This window comes from Vitis vinifera, chromosome 10 (genome assembly GCF_030704535.1).
Source record: "Vitis vinifera cultivar Pinot Noir 40024 chromosome 10, ASM3070453v1".
In the NCBI taxonomy this organism is placed as follows: domain Eukaryota; kingdom Viridiplantae; phylum Streptophyta; class Magnoliopsida; order Vitales; family Vitaceae; genus Vitis; species Vitis vinifera.
Window position 1 is genome coordinate 3,717,961 of NC_081814.1, and position 22,563 is coordinate 3,740,523.

Genomic DNA, 22,563 nt, shown 5'->3' on the forward strand with positions numbered 1-22,563 from the left:
GTAATTAGTATTTTCCTAATATGAAGTGAATTTTATTTGTTTTCCTTATGAATCTTTTTCTCAGGAGATTATTTTTCTCAAAACCAAACAGAACCAAGGATAACAAAGTTTGATTTTATTCGGCAACGCAACGGGCATGGACATGGCTACGTAAAAATTTCCGAAACTGCCCCTAACTGAAATTCTTGAGTCCTGGACAGGTCATCTCCGCTTCACTCTATATAGGATATATAGACGGATGTCTACAGTAAGGACACTGGACACCATAGCCCAGAAACCCTAAATCTCTCTATTTTGATTTTCTTGTTCTATGGCACCGAAGCGTCCACCCCCGGCAGAGGATCCTCCGGCGCCTTCTTCGACCTCCGAAGAAGAAGAAGAGAACGAGGAGAACGAAGAGAACGAAGAGGAGGAGGAAGAGGAGGAGGAATCGTCACCTGAAGAGTCGTCTGAAGAAGAGGAGGAAGGGGAAGAAAACAAATCTACCGTTCTTACTCCTCCTCCTGCCGTTGACAAGAAGGCGTCTTCTAACAAGCTTGTAGCCACTACTCCTGCTAAGTCTACCCCTCAATCTTCCTCTGAAGATGAAGAGGATGGATCGGAATCCGAGTCGGAATCCGATTCGCCGCCCAAAAGCCGTCGTTCCTCCCGCGGTGCGGACCCAACTATAAGGCCAATTGCAACAAAGCCCATGGAGGAAACTCCAAAATCGAAGAAGGCAAGATCCAAACCCGGAGTGTCTGTCACTCCTAGTCCTGTGAAATCAAGTCCTGTTAAACCATCGAACTCGAAGCGCCCGGGCGAGATCGGGCTCGAGAGGAAGGAGTCGAAGAGGGCAAAGAAGAAGGAGCCGGAGGCGGAGGCGGAGGAGGAAGAAGATGGAAAGAAGACTGGAGACGACTCGAAGAAGCAGATGTTCCAGAGGATATGGAGCGAAGAAGATGAGCTTGGCATCTTGAAGGGTATGATCGATTATTCGGCCAAGAATGGCTCTGTTCCGTATCCGAATGGAGATATGAATGAGTTTTATGATTTCGTCAAAAACACTCTCCATGGCGATTTTTCCAGGGTACAATTGACCGATAAAGCCCGCCGGCTGAAGAAGAAATATAGCAACAACGTTTCTAGGGCTAAATTGGGCGAAGATCCCACATTCCAGAAGCCCCATGAGCAAAGAGCCTTTGAATTGTCGAAAAAGATCTGGGGTGGTGAGGGGAATAGTGTAGGAGTTCAACAGAGCAATAAGGCTAATGGGAAAGCTAGGAAGAATCAGAAACCTAACAAGGCTGTAAAAGTAGAAGACGTAGAGGTGCTCTCTGTAATTAATGGTGATGATAAGGAAGCAGTGAAGTTGGAAAACGAGCCAAAGTCAGAGCCCCCTAAAAAATACTCATTGGTCGTTAGTGATTTTACCCGGATAAATGAATCCGTTGGTATGTCCTCTAGTATGGATCGGGCTATTGAGATAGGTCTGGGGCTGCTGTCTGAGCCTGTGAAGGCAGAGTTAAAGGAGAAGTGGAAAGAGTTGGAAGATGAAGAGTTTCAGTTATACATGAAGAAGCTTGACCTGATCCAGATGGAGGCAAGAGTGTCCATGCAAGCTTATAGAGCAAAGCATCAGTAGATTTCTGATAAAGGTAATCACGGTTGTCTGCAATGATGTCGAGTGGTGGAAACTGGAAGTAATAATTTAGGTAATTGGTAACATGTTTATGTTTCACAGTGATTTAGTATCTCCTCAGTTCCATTTTCTGAATCTGTCTAAATGGTTTCATGTTATGGTACTGTTATCTTATGGAGGTAACATTTGCTTGCTTTTGAAGACTTGGCTTTACGTACCGATGCTGTTTGTTTCTCTATAATGATATTTTTGTTCTTACATTTTATTAGTTCCAATTGTTAGCCACACCTTCCACATTGATGCTTTTGTTGTTGCAGGGGTGTGTGTGTGTATTTGTGTCCTGTTCTGCATTTTGAGAGTTTTCAATTACTTGGGTCTGGTTTCATGATTCCTTGCTGCCACTATGTTCTATTTGGTTTCAAATGTTCCATTAAATCAGTGGGCATTATTTTTGCTTGAGATGCATGTGAGGACGTATATTTCAGGGATTCTTTTTGGCAAGTAAATATGTTATGGTAGACCATAGATTATCATTAGAAAATATGATAGTGATGAGACAATGTGCAAGAAAAACAAATTAGGAGCCCTTCATGGTGCCTAGTTTGATTGGGTGAATATTGGGAAGTGTGGTAGAGGCCCACAATCCCTTGTTTGGTTCTGTCCGCTTGTTGAATGCAGTGGATTACCCAGTGCTAGTGGGCATGGCCAACACTCTAAGGTTTGGGTCCCATGGAGAGTCCTAAGGGGTTAGCCATGGAAGGTTCCTCTGTTATCAAAAAACTGCAATGAGCATCCAATGGAAATTGGAAAGATGTATTTTTCTATTAGTGGCAATTTGCATAGAGAGCATCTTTCCATTGTCCTGTTTGAATTACTGTCTTTCTTTTGGTTAAAGGTGTTATAAACATTGTTTGGTAATCTGATCTCTGCTTCTGCAGTTGGAATTTTTTTTTCTGAAGTTCTCCCTTCTTCTCATTTGATGTTTTGTTATTGTTTCAGAGGGGATTATAATAATCAATCTGTTTGGTCAGCTAGGTATTCTTCTTGCTTCCACAGTCTTGCTTGTGACCTCAAAACTGTTGGTAGGTTCAGTAGTGTGTTTTCATCACTAGCTTGAATTTTGGTGGTGGTGTACTGCTTTCTTCTGAAGTGTGCAAAACCGTTTCCCTTTGCATTTTATTATAAGATTTCCATTCCTGGTTATCTTAAGATTGTGGTTCATTAGGACCTAATTGCACTATGCATTATTGAATATATATTTTTTATTTTTTGATGAGTAAGCAGAATGAGTATATCTATATAGCATCAAGGAAACTGTACACCAAAGTACATAAGGGATGTATACAACAGGTACCAAGTCTGTGCTAGAAAAGAGAGAACATAAAAAACTTCTCCATCCCTCAACAAGATACTACACAATCTACAGAATCAATTAAGGGCATTGAACCACCTTCTATGTACATCCCAACCCATGACAAAAATTGTTCTTTTGGAATGAGCACTTCAAAGATTGAATAGGCTGCTCCTTGTTTTTGAACTCTTTTCAATTCTTTTCCTTTTAAATTATCTGAACTCTTTCTGTTTGGAGTGGCTCAATATACCTTCTTGTTCTTTTCTTCCTACAGATTAGTTATACCAATTTAAAAGTCTCCTTACCTCAAAGGTAGGTCCTAAACAGTGTCGAATAAAGAGAAGAACAATTGTCATTGCACCCCCGCTGTGGCACGATAAAGGAGGATGTGATTCCACTTCCCTTTTTTACATGGGATGATAGGAAACATTTGTTTGCCAAGGTCACCTCTCTTCAAGCTGATCTAAAGTGTCTCAAACGTTTGCAACTCTAGCCTCCCTTGATGAGGTTAAGGCTTACAAAGAGTGGAGGGACACACATAAGCAGCCACCCCAATTGGGATCGATTTGCATTTTTATAGGTTGGTTTTTTTTTTTTTTGCAGCTTCAAGATAGCTACACGAGCAGTCGACTTAAATGAGTAATTTGATCTTGCAAAGTTTCACAAAAAACAAGCATATCATCTGCAAACAATAGATAGGAAACCTTCACCTCCTTTGCCATACCTTCCCTTGGCTTGAATCCCATCAAATAATCACTCTCTCTTGCCCCCACCAAGAGACAACTAAGTGTTTCCATACAAATAAATAAGGAGAAAGAGGTCCCGATGTCTTATAGCTTTACCTTTAGAGTTTTGTCTTATAGCTTTACCTTTAGAGTTTTGTAAAAAGAGTGAGGGATGCCATTAATTAGCATGGGAAATTTTGTTGTAGTAATGTACCATTTAGTCGATCCAACCCATTTTTTGGCCGAACTCTTTTCAAGAATAGCTAGCAAGATTCCCCATTATCTGGAGCTATTACCCATCAATGCCTCAATTTACAGGTTGCCGAATTTAGTAGCGGAATTGATAATGTAAGGGTTTCATAGGGCTCTTGGATGGTTTTACATTCAATTTTTTTTTTCCCATGCACTATGATTAGCTGGATAACAGACAGCTGCTGGATCTGGATGACTTCGAAGAATTTGTAATGTCTTGCTGTGTTTTCAGTAGTCGGACTAAACACAAACCTTTGTGTTAGTGATTTATTATTGACACTATATATTTTGTGTCTTCCCTAACTTCAGATAATTGTTATTGGAATTTATTCTTTTGATGTGGGGTAATGCACTCCCCTGAATGGGAAGTGAAACTAATTTGATTGAAAGAGGAAGGGCAGTTGATAGTCAAGCTAATTTTGGTTCTTTTTATCTTGTTCTCTTTTTGACTTCCAGGGACTCATGCAATTTTGTTCTTTCATTTGGAATTTATGAGTAACAAAACTCACCTGCCGCCCCAAAACCCTAAAATGGTTAGGGCTAAACGGTTGAATGAAGAAATAATTTGTTGCTATTTTGGCAAGGATTTTGAAGAATTTTCGGGAGCTTCTTAGATGTTCTTTTAACTAAATATTTCACATGAAGAATGTGATCGTAACCCTACTATCTCCCTAATTGTTGTTGCTAATGAGCATGATATATATATATTATGAATGCAATGTTTTTGTTCAACATGATATCGGGTGTGTGGTTTGTGTATGGGTAAAATTTATTAAGAGTATGTTTGATAATGATTTTAGGAAGTATTTTTATTATTTATAATATCAAAAGATACAAATTTTTAAATATTAAAAATTATCTTTTAAAATCATTATCAAACATATTCTAAATTCAAAATGGCTAATGGCGGTTGTTTTCACTTTTCACACTTTTCATATGCCGGATATATCTCTCCACGGAAGGGAGGAGAGGCGAGAGTACCTCCCTCCGTTTCTCTCACCCAATGTTTTGAATATAAATTCAAGTAAGTTAAAAGACTTTAAATTTGAGATGTATTAGTTTGGTAGGGCATCTATTATATGATTTTATTTTTTAAATATATTACTTTTGCTCAAACATCCCTTATTTTTTAAATATTTTATTTTAACCTGGGGTCGTACTACTCCACTTTGTGCGTTGAATTCTAATCCTTAGAAAAATGAAAAATCAACCCCGTCATGACAATGAATTAGCAGGTATTATTGTTTATTATGTTTCTATAATATCCAATATTTTTAAATATTACTTGGTTGAAAAAAAAATAAAAAAATAAATAATATCTCAACTTTAAGCTCCATTCTAACCCTACTAATTATGGGAATGGTTCCTATTTATGGCTCACTTCAGCGCTGCTGTAGGCCCATTACATGCTCTCAACTATCTTCGCCGAAAACTTCGGATAAGGATAATTTTGTCTTTTCATCCCCGTAAAAAAATCTTTATTTCCCGCCTCCCCAAACCCCTATGCGCAGTGCGCTAAATCACAGTCACATCCAGCCATCCAATGCGTTGAAATCGACGGACAGAGATTGCGATCCGCGTGACTCTACTTGATTGGCTGATACTTCACCGATGCGCCTATATAATAAAGGTCTCCACAGTGCACTTTCCATCGAAACACCTAATCCTTTCTCTCCTTTTTTCCCCAAGGATCGCAACTCACATCCCCTGAAACAACTATGGCTGGAAGAGGAAAATCGTTGGGCGCTGGCGCTGCCAAAAAGGCCACTTCCCGGAGTAGCAAGGCCGGTCTCCAATTCCCCGTTGGTCGTATCGCCCGCTTCCTCAAAGCTGGCAAGTACGCCGAGCGCGTCGGCGCCGGCGCTCCGGTCTATCTTGCAGCCGTCCTCGAGTATCTTGCTGCCGAGGTATGTTTGATGTTTCTCTCTGAGATTTCTCAGGCGGTTTCTTTGTTCGCTCGTATGAACTCCTGTTTTGTGGCTGAAAAAACGGAGGAAGGAGAGAGACGAATCTTTCAATCTTTGTCGCGCATCTTAGCTTTTTGACCTAGATTTCTGGTTTTCTGTCATTTTTCTGTAGTTTATTGTAGCACTATTAAGTTTTCTTGATGATGTCAAAGTGTTGAGGTGCTCAATTCGAATAATTGGCTTACAGGTACTGGAATTGGCTGGGAACGCAGCGAGAGACAACAAGAAAACCCGTATTGTGCCTCGCCATATTCAACTGGCGGTGAGAAACGACGAAGAGCTCAGCAAATTGCTCGGGTCGGTCACTATTGCCAACGGCGGTGTGATGCCCAACATTCACAATCTCTTGTTGCCCAAGAAATCTAGTTCTTCCAAAGGCGGTGCAGCAGCTGATGATGATAACTGAGCCAATCGATTCTCATGAAGTACAAAACGAGAACATAGGAGCAGTAGTTAGGAGTTCGCATTTGATTTTTAGTGTCTCTTTGGTTTTTTTTTTCCCCTTCTTTTTGGGATTAGGGTTTCATTCTTGCCTGTGTAGATTGGTGAAAATAGCTTAAGCTGATGTACTACTTCAATCAATCAACGAAAGAATCGGTAATTTTCTTCCAAGTTTGGCATCAATTTGTTTGTGCTACTGTTATTGCTATTTGTCTGTGACTGGGATGTTTGGTTTCCTAGAAAATGTAAGGGGATAAAAAAAATCCCTCTGATAAAGAATGCCTATGGACCAATGTTCATTAGAGTCCTGGTTAGGATGGAAAATTTTGAAGAATCAGGATTTTCCTGCTTTTATTTTTCCTTTAGTGCGTGAATTGTTGTTATTCTAAATCCCATCTATAAGGGATCTGGTTGAAATTCCAATTCTAGTAAGCTAAGCTTCAAACAATTCCGAAACCAATACTGTTGACTTTAAAAAGCCAAAACATTTACTTTCACATGGAACATGGCAGCAATGGAAACGATGGCCATGCTGAAATCTGTACCAGGCTACATAGACGGGCACAAAAAAATGGGGCTACACTGAAGCAGATGCGGCTTGAGGGTGGTGCTGCTTCCTTTCTTCTCGAGCAACTGCGGCGGCTGACACATAATAAGCAACGGAAAACAGTGCATGAATGAAACACAGAACCCCTCCTATGGACAGAAAATGGGTGTGAAGTATCGTGCAAGATTTCTTCGATTTTGAGTTTGCTGTTGTCCCTATGATCAGACACGAGAATGCTACTGCTAATATAATCCTGAAACATTCAACATCTAAATGTAAGAATGCCCAAGAAGAAATCATCTGCCTGAAAAAACCCACCCTGAAAACTTACCATGCAAAAATGAGGGAACCCATTGCAAGCTTCTTGTTTGCTGTTGCTTCTTCTAGTTCTTTCTTGGACCTTATGTATATGCATCCACCAAGCAGGTTAGCAGTGACTTGCCCCATTATCAGAAATATTGATGCAGCCAACCCCAGGTTGTAAGATTTGTGGCTTGGGCTTCTGCACTCAAATATCCACAGCCTTGCATGTGTCACCTGTTCAACATCAGTTAAAAAACTCATTAATAGAAGCATCCAAGCCCATAGTTTTTGGTCTTTTCGATACAGGGAAAAGCATCAAAATACCTTGTGCTGAGCCTTTTCAGCTTCAATGGCAAGTATCCCTGCTACTATGTCCAAAACCATGATCAAGATACACAGGATTGGGCCCAGGTCTTTGTGTAGTTTCTCCAATCTAGACATTTTTTCAGAGTTGAAAAAGAGCTCTGAAGAGTAGAAAGGGACCAGCTATGAGGAATTTTTCTATTTATAAGCACCTTAGAAAGTGCTCTGAAGAGAAGATAGGGATAAGTTAAAGAGGAATTTCTCTATTTATAAGCACATAGAGGTTTATAGTTTGCCTTTATTCCACCATTGTTTCTGCTTTGCTTTACATGGGGGACAAGAAAAGCAGGGTATCACCAGCCCTGCTTCACATTCAGTCATTCCTTTCTTCATCTCCATTTTCATGATTCCTCTGCTCACTTTCCTCAATTCCAACTTACAGCAGTCCTCATGCTTTGTCCGACCCTCTTCATTTTCCTTTTAACTTTCTGTTTGGTTACTGAGAAAATTGAGCCTCATGTAATAGAATCAAAATTTGAAACCAAGCCTTTGCATTGTTTCAAGGGACGAGGATTCAATCCCAACCGCAAGACTTATTTGTTTGTTTATTTATAATTTCGAGACTGTTATAATCTTTTTAACTTCATGAAATTTAGTAATCCTGTCCCTCAAAACAGACTCTTACATCCTGGATTGAAGGTGAAAGAAAGTTTACTACGTCCTAAAAAAAAATGGCAAGATTGGGGTGAAAATGATGGCATTAGTCTTCATAAAAGACGTGGTAACAGCAGCAGTAACGAATCTGACTTTTCTTGTTACTGACGTGGCGGCCTACATGTTCTGACCTGGCCTTTAGGTCACGTCAAATTTGCTATTTCCAGAATGTTTTATCGAGTATCATCCATTCGGATTCTGAAATGGATGTGGACGCATCAATTTAGTTTTTGCAATAGCATTGTCATCTTTATAAAAATCATCCACCTACACGTGTCGAGAAACCCCGTTTCTAGAAAGAGCTCGACACTTCTCAAAGCCAGTTCAAGAGTGCATCATACGTTCTCTCTCGCATTTCTCCGTTTGGCCGTCTGTGAATTGCAAAGATGTCGGCGTATCGGTGGAAGAGCTTCCATGAGGACGAGGATCGGCCGGAGAAGCCTCGCCGATTTGGTGTGACGGAGATGAGAGGCCCGCATTATACCCTCTTGACCCAGAACGTACTTCAGGTTTGTTTTTCTTTTTTTAATCCAAGCTCTGTTTGGTTGCTGAGAAAATATGGGAATGGAAAAGGTTAACAAGAATGTCATTTGATTAGCTTAGTGTTGGTATTTTTTTTGTTGGGGAGGTCGAGGAAACGTACTTCAGGTTTGTTTTCCTCTGGTTTGATCCAAGCTCTGCTTGGTTGCTGAGAAAATGTGGGAATGGAAAAGATTAACAAGAATTTTATTTGATTAGCCTAGTGCTTTTATTTGGGCATTTATTTTGTTATTTGCTTGCTCCTTTTTCCTGATCAATTATTTGGTGTGGTGTGTTTTTGTTTTGTTTGTTTTCTTTCCCTAAAGATGCTACTGATTAATTTGTGATCTCGTTGAGCTGGGAATTCTCTCCTTGATTATGCCAAAGACCAGGAGCTGAATCCTTACTCACCGGGTTTAGGATATTGTTAGGGTTATGAGCGCTATTGAGTTCGGTTTCCTTCTTAATGACGAAAAAAATGGAAGACATGCTTTTGTCCTAAAATTCAGTGTTTGTGGGTACTTCCATAGAATTAACAGTTTATATAAAAGGTCCTTCACAGTTGTGATCCTGAGAGAACTTGGCAATCGTTCCATATAAAGATATAGATTAATATAGGTGGGAATTGTAGATAATGTAGCGTATTCCATTCTTTTTTCATAATAAGGGGAAGTTTAATACAGAGGTTAAAGGTATAAAACTGGTTTAAATCATTTGGAAGACTAATATATGATTGGATACTCTTTTTGCATTTTGTTTTTAATAACAGAAAATATTAATAACTTCTATATAAAATAGAAGAATAAGAGGTTTACATTGGAAAGGTAATGGTTTTTAAAAAGCGTTTATAAAAATTAAGATAGTAAAACATTTTTATTACCTCAAATTTTAAAATTTTAGAAAGTAATTTTTAAAGACATGAGATAAATCTATACTTTTTTAGAGGTTATTTCTATTTTTTTTTTTGTTTTTGTTTTTAAAAGCATAAAACATGGAGTGTATCCAAACGAGACTAGTTTTTCTTGTTTTTTTTCCCCAAATAAATTATTCCACCAAAATAACTACAACATATGGAATAGACTTAAATATAAATTATAAAGTTTGTAATTTTACAAAACAAAAGCAGCATTCAATTTGAAATGTCCAATAATAAATAATAATTTTTCTCTTTACATAGAAAATTATGACTAAAAATATTTTAAATGGAGTTTAAGACATGATGGTCTATTTTGGTGATGTGCGTGTAGGCACCTTGTCATAAAGCTCCTATCGCCTTCCTATATATGGTTATCAACATTAGACATTTATTCTAAGATGCAACCCCAATGATTCACAAGAATGTTTTCTCTATGAACACATTCATTGGAGGATTAAATGAACCATCCAAATCATGTTGTGAGAAATAATGTGGAAGAAAAGATAGCAAGAAGTAAAAGAAATTCTGGATTGGAAAAAAAGTGTTTTTTTTAATCCTAAATGTTTCAAATTATGCAAAAGGAAAGGCAAACTCCTTTTGTAAGGAATTGTGGGTAAACACTATCTATTTTGTTTTTTTTTGGATGAGTAAGAGAATGTATCAAAAGTACAAAACACACACAATATTACACTAAAAGTATACAATGAGTGAAAGATGCAAAACAAAAAGGAGAGAAACCAAGAAAATACTCCCTCTCTTAACCAGAGCCCATTCAATTTACACAATCAATTAAGGACATAGATCTTCCATTAATGTACACCCTAATCCACATAGCAAGATTGTAAAGGAATGAATTTTTAAGCCTTTGATCTGACATCTCCTCATCTTCAAACACTGTAATGGTTAAACCAAATTAAACCCTTAATGTTCAATCCACGGTTGGAAACATGAAAAGCCTTTTAACATCTTTTTAAAAATATTGACTCAAAATAAATTACCCCACATATTAAGCCATTTTCCTTTTTTAAAATTGAGAATTTTAAATAATATTCCAATTTGAACCATCCCTAACAGAGTCTGAAACTTCACAAAGCAATAAAGAATTAAAAATAATAATAAAATTGCAAGTAGATCTAAAACTAATCTGCATCATACTCTTATTATTTGAGGGCAATACATTTAAATAGACTTAGGTTAGGGTTATCAACCAAGCCCTGAAATTGCTCCTAGGATTATGGAAAAAATGTTACAGATAACAATCTACCCTTATTTGAATTTTAAAAAACATAAAAATCCTAATCCTACATAATCTAAAATAACAAAAAAATTGAAGTGAATTCAAATAGCTTGACTAATTCAAATTCTCTAACAAATCTAATCTAATCCGCTAACACTTCCCCTCAAGCTTGGCTGTAGATGTCAATGAATCCAAGCTTGCTTGTTAGAAAGTCGAATGTTGGTCTAGGAAGTCCTTTTGTAAATATGTCAGCAACCTGTTGGACTATAGGAATGCACTATATGCTGATTACCTCCTTCTCAAGTTTTTCAGTGATGAAATGTCTATCAACCTCCACATGTTTAGTTCTATCATGACGAACCGGGTTGTGTGCTATGCAAATTGTGGCCTTGTTGTGGCAATAGAGCTGCATAGGGAACTCATAGCTGATCTTCAATTCTTCTAGTAATTGCTTTATCCAAATAGCTTCACAAATACCATGAGCCATAGCTCTATATTCTGCTTCAGCACTTCTCCTTGCAACTACAGACTGTTTTTCACTGCGCCAAGTCACTAAATTTCCCCAAAGTTGTGTGCAATACCCAGATGTTGACTTCCTATCTATGACGGATCCTGCCCAATCTAGGTCTGTAAACACTTCCACCATTCTGTCTTCATTTTTACCAAAAAAAGTCCTTTCCCCGGGTTTTTCTTGAGATACCTTAATATTTGATAGACCACATCAAAGTGTCTTTGGCATGGTGAGTACATATATTGACTAACCACACTTACTGCAAAGGCTATGTCAGGCCGAGTATGTGAGAGATAAATTAATTTTCCCACGAGCCTTTGATATCTTCCTTTATCAACTGAATCTTCATCAAATGATTTTCCCTTGCCTCCTTGTTCAATTGGGGTTTCAATTGGTTTGCAACTGAGCATACCTGTTTCATCTAACAAGTCCATTGGGTACTTCTTTTGTGATATGGAGATACCCTTTTTACTTCTTGCAACTTCCATTCCCAAAAAATATTTCATAGTTCGAAGATCTTTAACCTCGAACTCCATTGCCATTAATCTTTTAATCTCCTCCATTTCATTGAAGTCATCTCCTATGAGTATTATGTCATCAACATATACTACTAGGATTGTAACCCTTTTGTTGGATGAGTGTTTGACAAGCAAAGTATGATCAGTTTGCCCTTGTGAATATCCGCGACTCTTGATCACTTTTGAGAATCTTTCAAACCATGCATGCGGAGATTGCTTGAGACCATATAGAGACTTTTTCAGTTTGCATACCATTTTGCCCTTTTTATCTTCTTCAAAGCCGGGTGGTGGGCTCCAATTTTCCATTTAAGAATACATTCTTCACATCGAGTTGATATAATGGCCAGTCCAAATTTGCTGCTAGTGATAATAGGACACGAATTGTGTTGAGCTTTGCAATGGGAGCAAATGTCTCGGTATAGTCAATACCATATGTTTGTGTGAAACCTTTTGCAACCAATCGTGCTTTGTATATCTTGATTGAGCCATTTGGTCTCACCTTAATAGTGAACACCCATTTGCATTCGACCACACTCTTGCCTTGTGGTAATTCCACCAAACTCCATGTATCACTCTTCTCAAGGGCTTGCATCTCCTCAAGAACAACATTTTTCCATTCGGGAACAGCTAAAGCATCTTCTATTGTCCTGGGAACATCAATTCTAGAAAGATTTGTGGTAAAGGCATGAAATGAAGGAGATAGATTATCATATGACACAAATTTAGAAATAGGATTCTGTGTACATGTCCTAACACCTTTCCTAAGTGCAATAGGTTCATCTAGTCTATCAGAAATAGTTTCAGGATTACCTGAGGATGAAGAACCAGTTCCTAACATAGGTTCAGATTCTGGGCAGTGCACAGTGCTCATGAGTGGCTTATTCCCTTGAGAACTCTTTTTCTGGGAGTAAACTTGTAGTTTTTGCTGATTTGGTATGGTTGGATCTGCCCTTGTTGTTGGGACTAGTACTGCAGGTGAATGCTGTGGCAAGGTTTCAGCTGGGACTGGTAGTGCAGGTGAATGCTGTGACAAGGTTTCACTTGGTGGTGAGGTTTCAAATGTGGTGAGCTCGGGTATGATGGATGGAGTAGCCACAATCTTGGGTAATGGTATTGCAGGTTGCAATGGGATCTCAGATATGGGTAAAGCAATGGTATCCCAGTCCCACATAGGAGCTTCTTTGTCTCGATTCTCCCCTTGAAGCGAAGTATGTGAATGGTGACAAACGTTTTATTTGTTTGGGGACAGTAACACTGGTACCCTTTTTGGGTTGGAGAATAACCAATAAAGATTGTTTTGATGGCTTGAGGATCAAGTTTGGTTTGGTGTTGAGAGTAAATGTGGACAAATGCGGTGCAGCTAAATGTCTTGAGTGGAAGGGTATTTGTAAGCATATTGAGATGTGGGAACTTGTGTGAAAGCATGGATAGTGGGAATTTAAAGATCAAGGTGCAGCTGGGTAGGTGGTTAATGAGAAATGCAGTGGTTAAAATGGCATCCCCCCACAAATATTTAGGAACATTCATTGTAAGCATACGAGCCACATTTGATAAATGTCTATTCTTTCTTTCTGAGACACCATTCTGTTGTGGGGTGTCAACACACGAGCTTTGGTGAACAATTCCTTTATGCGATAAATAATCTCCCAAGATAGATTGAAAATATTCTCTCCTGTTGTCAGTTCGTAAGACAGAAATATTTTTCTGAAATTGGCTTTGAATCATATTGTAGAAATTTTGGAACACTTGACAAGTCTCTGATTTATCTTGAAGGAGATATACCCAAGTGAGTCTTGTATGATTATCAATAAATGTCACAAACTACCGTTTTCCATGCATTGTGGTAACTTTGGATGGACCCTAGATATCGCTATGAATTAAGGTAAAAGACATTGAGGGTGTATACGGTTTTGGAGAAAATGGTACCCAAGTATGTTTTGCAAATTGGCATATATCACAAGTGAAAGAAACAGAATCTTCATGTTTAAACAACGAAGGCAACAAACGTTTTAAGTACAAAAAATTAGGGTGGCCAAGTCGATGATGCCACAACATTATTTCCCTAGCACTAGAAATAGAAACTGATGCAACCCCTGACACAAAAGCTTGTCGACCCTCATACTCCGTGTTGTTAAGATAATAAAGCCCTTCATGAATTCTAGCACTGCCAATCGTCCTCCCCGATGATAGGTCCTGAAATTGACACATTGAAGAATGAAAGTGAGCAACACAATTATTATCATGAGTGGTTTTACTAATGGATAACAAATTGCATTTTAAGGCAGGAACATGAAAGACTAAGTGAAGAATTAAATACTTAGAGACTCTTATTGAACCTATTCCAGCAACAGAAGATAAAGATCCATCTACAATTCTTATTTTAGTAGAACTAGGACATGAAGTATAAGAGAGGAAAAAATTAGAACCACTTGTCACATGGTCGGAGGCACCGGAATCAAAGATCCAAGGTTCCTTAGAGTGAACCAAAGATGTTAGGGCTGAGTGGTTACCAGATTGTGCTATAGAACATGACCCTAGATCAGGGGTTGACAAAGATGGTGTTGGTGATGGATTGAGAAGACGATAGAATTGCTCAAGTTGTTCCTTGCTGAACAGAATTGATGAATTTGTAGACTAATGTTGTGTTGAAGGATCTATTCCTTGCTTGTCTTGGTTTGATTGAGCTTGAAATCTTTGGCCTTCAGTTTGCCTCCGGGGAGCTCAATTTGCAGGTTTTCCATGAATCTTCCAGCATATATCCTTGGTGTGTCCATGGCGACTACAATGATAACACCACATTTGTTCTCCTAGGCGGGATATCCTTGAATCGTTGTTGTTCTTTCCTGGTTGTGAGTGGTTTCTGGTCATCAGGGCCGAGCCTTCTGTTGGTGGTGCACTCGATGGTCCTTCTTCAAATAGCATTACTTCCCGACGGTTTCTTCTTTATGTACTTCAGCAAAGGCTTCATCAATTGTTGGGAATGGAACTCGACTCAAAACACGTCCTCGGATTTCATCAAGATCTAGGTTTAATCCACCAAGAAAATCATACACCCGTTCTCTCTCAAGATTCTGTCGCTGCTTTACACTGCAGGTTGCACACATTGAGTTTTCATCAAGAAGCAAATCCAATTCTTGCTACTTATCCTCCAAGTCAGTGAAATACTGAATAACCGACTGGGTGCCTTTCTTCATCTCCTTTAATTTTGACCGAATTTCAAACACCTGTGACACGTTGCCAAGATCAGAGTACATTCGTTTGGTAGTATCCCATACATCCTTGGCTGTCTTGAGAAAGAGATATCGACGGCTAATCTTGGGTTCCATTGAGTTAATTAACCATGCATGCATTATAGAATTTTCGGCAAACCAAATCTTGTACGTTGGATCAGTTGCTGCTGGAGCATTGGCTTCACCAGTGAGGTACTCAAATTTGCCTCTGCCACATATAACAATATTCACAGATTGGGACCATTGAAGGTAATTTTTACCATTCAGCCTATGCGCCGTAATCTGAAGTGAGTTGTCCCCGTTGGGAAATGTCATGACGGATTGATTGGCGTGGGATTGATCAGATGTTGTAGCTATGGAGTCATCTTGACTTGAGGACCCTGTCATGGCTGTTTTTGCCATAGGTATTTTTTAGAGTTCAAGGCTTTGATACCATGAAAGCAGATCTAAAACTAATCTGCATCATACTCTTATTATTTGAGAGCAATACATTTAAGTAGACTTAGGTTAGGGTTATCAACCAAGCCCTGAAATTGCTCATAGGATTATGACAGAATTGTTACAGATAACAATCTGCCCTTATTTGAATTTTAAAAAACATAAAAATCCTAATCCTACAGAAACTCAAAAATTACTTTGTTTGTAACTTGTGGAGTTGGGCTAGAGTGTACATGGGAGAGGAGTCCTCTTCGCTTTTACTCTTTTTGGAGTGGCTAGCGGCTACTTAAGGGCCGTTGAGGCTGCTTGTCTCTTTTGTTTTTTGGGGTGTGGCTGAGTTTGTATACTTCCTGTATGCTTTTGGCTTTTTTTGCCCTTTAATACAAGTTGTGCTTATTTATCAAAAAAAAAAAAAATCCTAATCCTACATAATCTAAAATAAAAAATAAACTAAAGTGAATTCAAATAACTTGACTAATTCAAATTTTCTAACAAATCTAATCTAATCCGCTAAAAAAAAAAAACAAACTCAGTAACTATATTATGCACTCAACATAAGTGTTTTTAAGTCTTGAACTTCCACTTAGTGTTGATATTTCCATTTGAGAATTCATAATGAACTATGTAAAGAACTAGACTCTTGAACCAAATTACCAAATTCAACATGTTGCTTGCATAGCATTTGATATAAGACTTGGTTCTAAGTAGGTCAATATTAGTGTGATTAAGGGTTATCCATTGTATCTTAATTCTCATAGGAGTTACGTGGTGTCAAAAGCATGAAATTTTCCCACCAATTTTTTGTGTTGTGCAGCGTTTAGAAGCTTTCTAAGCTAGGCCTCTCTAACCCATGCAACATTTGATATAAGACTTGGTTCTAAGTAGGTCAATATTTGTGTGATTTAGGGTTATGCAATGTATCTTAATTCTCATAGGAGTTACTAGGTGTCAAAAGCATGAAATTTTCCCACAAATTTTTTGTGTCAAGCAATGCTTAGAAGCCTTCTAAGCTAGGCTTCTCTAACCCACACCAAATGTAATAAGAAGAAAGCACACACACAACCCACATGAAATTATAGGGTAATCGCCCCAAGTTGTATATTGCTCTACAAAGAATTTACATGAAAATAATTTAGACCTCTTTCAACAAGACTCCCATAATCTCTTTGGTGAGTTCATGCAAAGAATGGCTTGTTGGTCAAACTATTTATAGGCATCCAACCTAACCCTCACATGCTAGAAATCAGCCTGTAACTTCCCTCACATCTAGGTAGTGGACTTCTTCAAATGGCCTCAGCCCTTGCCACTTGTCATGTGGATTGATTCAAAGCCTTTGGCTATTGCGACCTATTAGTAGCATGTAATGTTTGTCTCTTCATCATTTCCACCTATCCTCATGCTCAACAACCTATTCTTTGCCATGCTACCATCATAGGGACTTAGTTGCCTGCTTGCTCCTTTTCTTGCTACCTTCCCTTATGTTTTATAGATTTGCTTGGTTTATGCCAAGTGTCAAGCATCATCTCAGCCCACCATGTGTCAAGCCTTTGTAGTGTTAATAAACCCTTACTTGGGCTTTGTCTAATGCCAAGGTGTCCTTCATGTGTCATGCATACTATAAGCCCATGCTTGTTGAGTCTGTGAGCATCAAGCCCACTCATGTATCTTGTTGCCCTAAGCATGATCTAGCCCCATTGCATGTGTCTCTAGACAACCCATTTGTGCTAAGCCATCTTCTTAGCCCATTATCTTTGTTGTTATGTTGGCCCATGTGTGTGCCTACCATGTTGATCCTACCAACCTAAAGCAATCATGCTTATACCTTGTGATAGAACCTTATGCTGTGTCATTGAGTTCATGGGTTGCACTAGACCCATGACATTGCACCTATGTGTGTGTGATAGCATTGGGTCAATACTACCCTTTGCTTATATCTGAAGCCCTAATGCCATGCCTTCAGTGTGACATAACTTATGTCACAGTCACCATCTCCAAGTGAGCTTCTTCCTTAAAGAGCATTTTGAGTTATTTCCAAAGTGTCAAAAGGAGATATCATAGATGTTTGAGGAAGCATGATGAATTTTCTAAAAAAATAGAAAATCCCAAAAATCAATCTTTCACTTGGAAACCCTTCTTAAGGCCTCGAAAAATACTAGCCACTCAAAATTCAACCCTTGAATTTTGGTCGTGTTGAGCCACTCCACACACTAGCCTGTGTACTATGTGTTGCTCTTGTGTGAGAGCAACACATGCTGTACCCTCATGCACTACCGAGCTCACATGATCCCTCATCGGCCTTAGTCATTATCTTGTCTTGCTCATGACATGTATCAACCTGCTCCCAACCATGTAGATATCATACACTTTAAGTCTAATGACCTTTATGACTTTAAAACACATCTATATGGTTAAGAGGAGCTCATACATATATAGCGTCAAAATTTTTTTTCTTATTCGATGTAGATACAACAAGGAAACGTCCTCGTGTCCCATAGAAATGTAAGACTAAATAGATAAACACCCCTTATGAAGCTAAACGAACTCTCACATTGGGGTCGAAGATCGATTTTGATATCATTTGTAATGACCTACTTTTTCCTATGTGGATATTGCCCGTTCTAAACCCAATTGGACCTTCATTGCTTTGAAATGCGTCTACAAGGTTAAGAAGAACCTATAAATATATAGCGTCAAATTTTTTTTCCCCTATTTGATGTGGGATATCACATGACATGTGTTCCACCATGAATAGACACTCATGAGTGCAAGGTGCCACCACATAAGCCATGGTGTAGTATCTTTTGTGTCAAGGTGGTGACACTAGGGAACAACTCTATTTCTATAGTTACTTCACAATAGCTCTCACTTAGGTGAGTCCTTCAAAGGTACATGTGATTTGTACTTGGCATAAATTTGTACCTTAGGCTCATTTGATGATATGCCCTTTCTAACATCACATTAAAAGTACTATCATCATAGGGATGAGGAGGAAACTCTCTCTTCAATAGTAGTGCAAATAAGTCATGTAGTGTGCATTGTTTTTATTATTGAACCTTATTCAGGCATCCTATGAATTTGATTGAAGTAAAATGGAGAAGGTAAAACATGTGATTTATAGTATTTTTTGTAAGACAGAGGCATGTTATACTTGTTTCCAACATAATGCTGGCTTAAAGTAAAATGAAGAGGGAATGAGTGGTTCTCACCTTGTCGTGCTGTGTTCTTATTGCTGCTCCTTGTTTTCCAGCACTCAATTAGCAGTTTTAGACCTGAATGGGCATCCTAACTGTTTTTTAGAGCAATAATATGGTTAAGAAAGGTGCAGAGTAGGACACAACCTGAATATATCCCCAATATATTTTAAAGTGACATCGAAGGAAAGTGTCCATTGCCTCTTTTCACATATGGTATCTTAATTGCATGTGACATGATGTAATAGAAGTCAATTGCCAAAAACAGGATCACAATAAGAAAATGGTAGTGTTTGTGGGAAGGATTGCTATTGCCTTTTCTCTGTGATCACCTCAATGTATGATTCACACTAGCTTTATTCTGTCATTTGAGTGAGGTGTGATGGGACAAAAACTCATGGGATCACAAGGCTAAATTTTTTGACAGAGAAATCTGCTTTAAATTTAAATAATGGGTAATAGGTTGAGCTTCTTCATCCATGTTCAAAGCACTACTGCATCATTTTTTCATGGTGAGAAAAATGGAAACAGGAATCACCAAATTTTCTATGGAAATGTGTATTTTATTAATTTGGTTAAAATTTGGATACCACATCTGTTCCTATTTTTGTACTCTTCTCCCAGAAATTGGTCATCCACCAAAAGCTTAGCCAAGGTTCTCAAATTCAGGAGATTGTGTACCCATAGCATTCCAAGTACCTCTCAATCCTTGGGTTATGGCTGCCATATCTTTTCATGCTTCCCTAGGAACCTTCCATAAATGAGTTCTTTCTGTAATATGTGTCCATCTATGTGTGCATGTGTGTTTTTCTGTGTTGGATGCTGTGGATTCTTTTCTGTTAGGATCAATGGTAAAATAAAGAAATCGAATGTGATTCAAGCGGAAAAATTCACTTCCAGAGGATGGAAATGGAAGTATCAAAGAGTTCCATTCTTTCTGAATATCAAAATCCATATGGCATTTAGAATTGTGTGGTAGTAGAACTTCTAATTATTACATTAATCATGCTATATCTGTTCATTCCTAATTGATTCACCAGCCTAAAGTGCCTTCCCATGCTGTTTCTAGTTTTATTTGGATATTGAATATGTGCACTTGCTAATGTGGCATTCCTACCTCCTTCTGGAGTGGGGCCAGCAGCGCTGTCCAAAACAAACAAGTTTATTATCACACTTATGATGAAGATGAGGGGCTTGAAGGCCTATATGACTGGAGAAAGATTAATGTTGCCACCTCCATATAGTTGGGGAAGGTGATGTGGAATGTTTAATTCACCTAATTAAACTTTTGGTGTTTCACAGGATATTTTTGAGTCTATGGGGCAGTTTGTTGATGGGTTGAAGTTTGCTGGAGGTTCCCATAGTTTGATGCCAAAAAATTTTATCAAAGAAGTCACTGACATGGCCCACAAACATGATGTATATGTCAGTACAGGTGATTGGGCCGAACATTTGCGGGGCAAGGGTCCATCTGCTTTCAAAGAATATATAGAGGTGGGCACAAAAATCATTAATTGGTTTTTCTTCAATTATTTATTTGAGCACTAATTCAATTTTTTCTTATATGTTTCGTCGCAGGAGTGTAAGCATTTGGGATTTGACACAATCGAGCTAAATGTGGGTTCACTAGGAATTCCAGAAGAAACTCTTTTGAGATTTGTGCGTTTGATTAAGAGTGATGGTATGAAAGCCAAGCCTCAATTTACATTGAAGATTAACAGGTCTGATATTCCCATTGGAGGTGATAGAGCATTTGGGGCTTATATTGTCCCACAGCCTCAAACCTATGGTATGTGAGCAAATCTTCTAGTGTTGGTCCACAATTTGTGAAATGCGAAATCCTTAAATTCTTAAATTTGATTCCTTGCTGAGATGCTAATCAAACTTGTTCTTAGAATACTTGAATGCAACTTCCTGTATGAAAATGAGTTTTTTACCTCTTCATCCATATTCCTTTCTTTCTGGTTGAGGGGAATTGTTGATGTCTTGCTGCTTGGTAGCATTTTAACCATGTACTAATATTGCAAGTCTTCTCACCTGCTGACTGGTCTCGACTATCATTCGCATTAGGTTTCTCCCATCACCAGTTGCCATTCCAGGAGTTTTGCATTATTTTGTAGAAGGATGAAGTCTGGTAAAGAGCTGGCTGAAATTTTTTTAACCTTGATGGTCAAATTTGGTCCAGAAAGCTGAGCTCAAATTGTTGGCATTTGTCCTGCTGACTATGCTTATGCTTAAGCAAAAGAATGCAATATTTCATTCAAGCTAAAAGGAGATGAATTTATCGCACCTGGTAAAGGAGTTTGAAATTTTCTGTGTCATTGTATCCAAATGATGATAGTTCTGTGCAGTATTTGTTTCTTTGAAGGAACTTTTTACAACTCTTGAGCCTTGTGGCTATGGCCATTGCTTTTTCAACTGTTACTTGCATACCTCCATGAACCTCCATGAACTTTGATGTTTTTAAAAAACTTGCCTTTCCATCAATTCAACATGTTGTTCTTTTGGTAACCATGAAAGAAAGGTGATACATTTAGTATAAAGGAAATCCCCAAACTCCATGACGAAGGATATGGGGTTTCTACTCATTTATGAGTAAATGTAGGATAACACTGTGTTTTAATTTTCCTTTTACAGAAATGGTTGAAGATGTTGATCTCTTGATCAGAAGGGCTGAGAGATGCTTAGAAGCTGGGGCAGATATGATAATGATTGATGCTGATGATGTCTGCAAATATGCTGATTCTGTACGGGCAGATGTCATTGCAAAGGTCATTGGGCGTCTAGGTCTTGAGAAGACCATGTTTGAAGCATCAAGTGCCCAGACCTCTGAGTGGTTTATCAAGCACTATGGTCCCAAGGTATAACGCACTTCTGCTTCTCCTGTTCTCCCACTACTGCATTAAATTTTTTTGTATGTTCATAGCATCTTAACCAATGACCTATAAATTTAGGTGAACCTCTTTGTGGATCATTCTCAAGTCATGGATTTGGAGTGCCTCCGAGGGCGTAACTTGGGTATAAACCACACATCTGTTCTCGGTTCTTCATACTTTCTGTTCTGACCTAGTGCTGCTCTGCATTGATACATAGTGCTTGTTGGAGTTGTATTTTTTTTTTTTTACAATGTTGTATTTTGTTCCAATCGTGTTTGAAGGCTATCCATATAATGACTGAAAAACGTGAGTGGAAGTGCTTTAATTTGCTGTCACTGAAGTAAAGCTTATCTAGTTTGTGTTTATATAATGTTTTGTTTTTATGGTCTATATGGCTCTTATATGCAGCTGAATTCCTTGTCCAAGAAAGAAAAACAAGGAAAAGGAAGAATATAAAAATAACTTGTAGATTTTTTTTTTTTTGGTTAAAAATTTTCTATTTTGAGGAGACAAATTAGCAAGCTGGTTATTTCTTTTACCCTTTCTTACCCTTTCTATCTCAGGGGTGACTGGACCAAGTCTGGAAAACCACCAACAGTCCCTACCGGTGGAGACTATCAATTTTCATTTTTGTGTTCTGAGTTCTGCTGGGGAAATGGAGTTTTCATTTGGAAAAATGGATCCTATGGGAAATAGAATAGTGAGGCAAGTTAAAAATCCACTCTCTTATGGGGTTTTGCTGTCAGGAAAGGGATGTGGTACTACCACAAGGACAAAAGTAAAACATATAACTATATAAGTGTTCCATAGAATGATTGCACCTTGAGTTCTGTGCAGGCTATTTTCACATGTTTAACAAGTAATGCGGTGTCTAAGAAGAATGGTCTAAAATTAGTGCTGGTG

The 22,563-nt window shown here is 38.3% G+C and overlaps 4 protein-coding genes across 4 annotated transcripts; 3 read left to right on the forward strand and 1 right to left on the reverse strand.

Annotated features, from left to right (window-relative positions):
• The first annotated feature begins 137 nt into the window (after positions 1-137).
• LOC100854363 (STOREKEEPER protein) lies at positions 138-1,881 on the forward strand. The gene has a single exon (XM_003635443.4). The coding sequence runs from the start codon at positions 311-313 to the stop codon at positions 1,622-1,624; it is 1,314 nt and encodes a 437-aa protein (XP_003635491.2). The 5' UTR covers positions 138-310; the 3' UTR covers positions 1,625-1,881.
• A 1,681-nt stretch (positions 1,882-3,562) lies between these two features.
• On the forward strand, positions 3,563-6,528 carry LOC100261342 (probable histone H2A.3). Its single transcript, XM_002272807.5, has 2 exons — positions 3,563-5,856; positions 6,104-6,528. Exons 1-2 carry the CDS (start codon positions 5,668-5,670, stop codon positions 6,320-6,322), a joined length of 408 nt encoding a protein of 135 aa, XP_002272843.1. The 5' UTR covers positions 3,563-5,667; the 3' UTR covers positions 6,323-6,528.
• A 294-nt stretch (positions 6,529-6,822) lies between these two features.
• Positions 6,823-7,744, reverse strand: LOC100264757 (protein DESIGUAL 2). The gene is made up of 3 exons (XM_002272841.4): positions 7,532-7,744; positions 7,236-7,441; positions 6,823-7,157 (listed from the first exon to the last, which is right to left on the reverse strand). The coding sequence occupies exons 1-3, from the start codon at positions 7,646-7,648 to the stop codon at positions 6,935-6,937; spliced, it is 546 nt and encodes a 181-aa protein (XP_002272877.2). The 5' UTR covers positions 7,649-7,744; the 3' UTR covers positions 6,823-6,934.
• Positions 7,745-8,446: 702 nt separating this feature from the next.
• LOC100854177 (protein HEAT-STRESS-ASSOCIATED 32) lies at positions 8,447-22,050 on the forward strand. Its single transcript, XM_059740350.1, has 5 exons — positions 8,447-8,733; positions 20,087-20,278; positions 20,363-20,573; positions 21,422-21,645; positions 21,739-22,050. The coding sequence occupies exons 1-5, from the start codon at positions 8,611-8,613 to the stop codon at positions 21,847-21,849; spliced, it is 861 nt and encodes a 286-aa protein (XP_059596333.1). The 5' UTR covers positions 8,447-8,610; the 3' UTR covers positions 21,850-22,050.
• Positions 22,051-22,563: the final 513 nt, after the last annotated feature.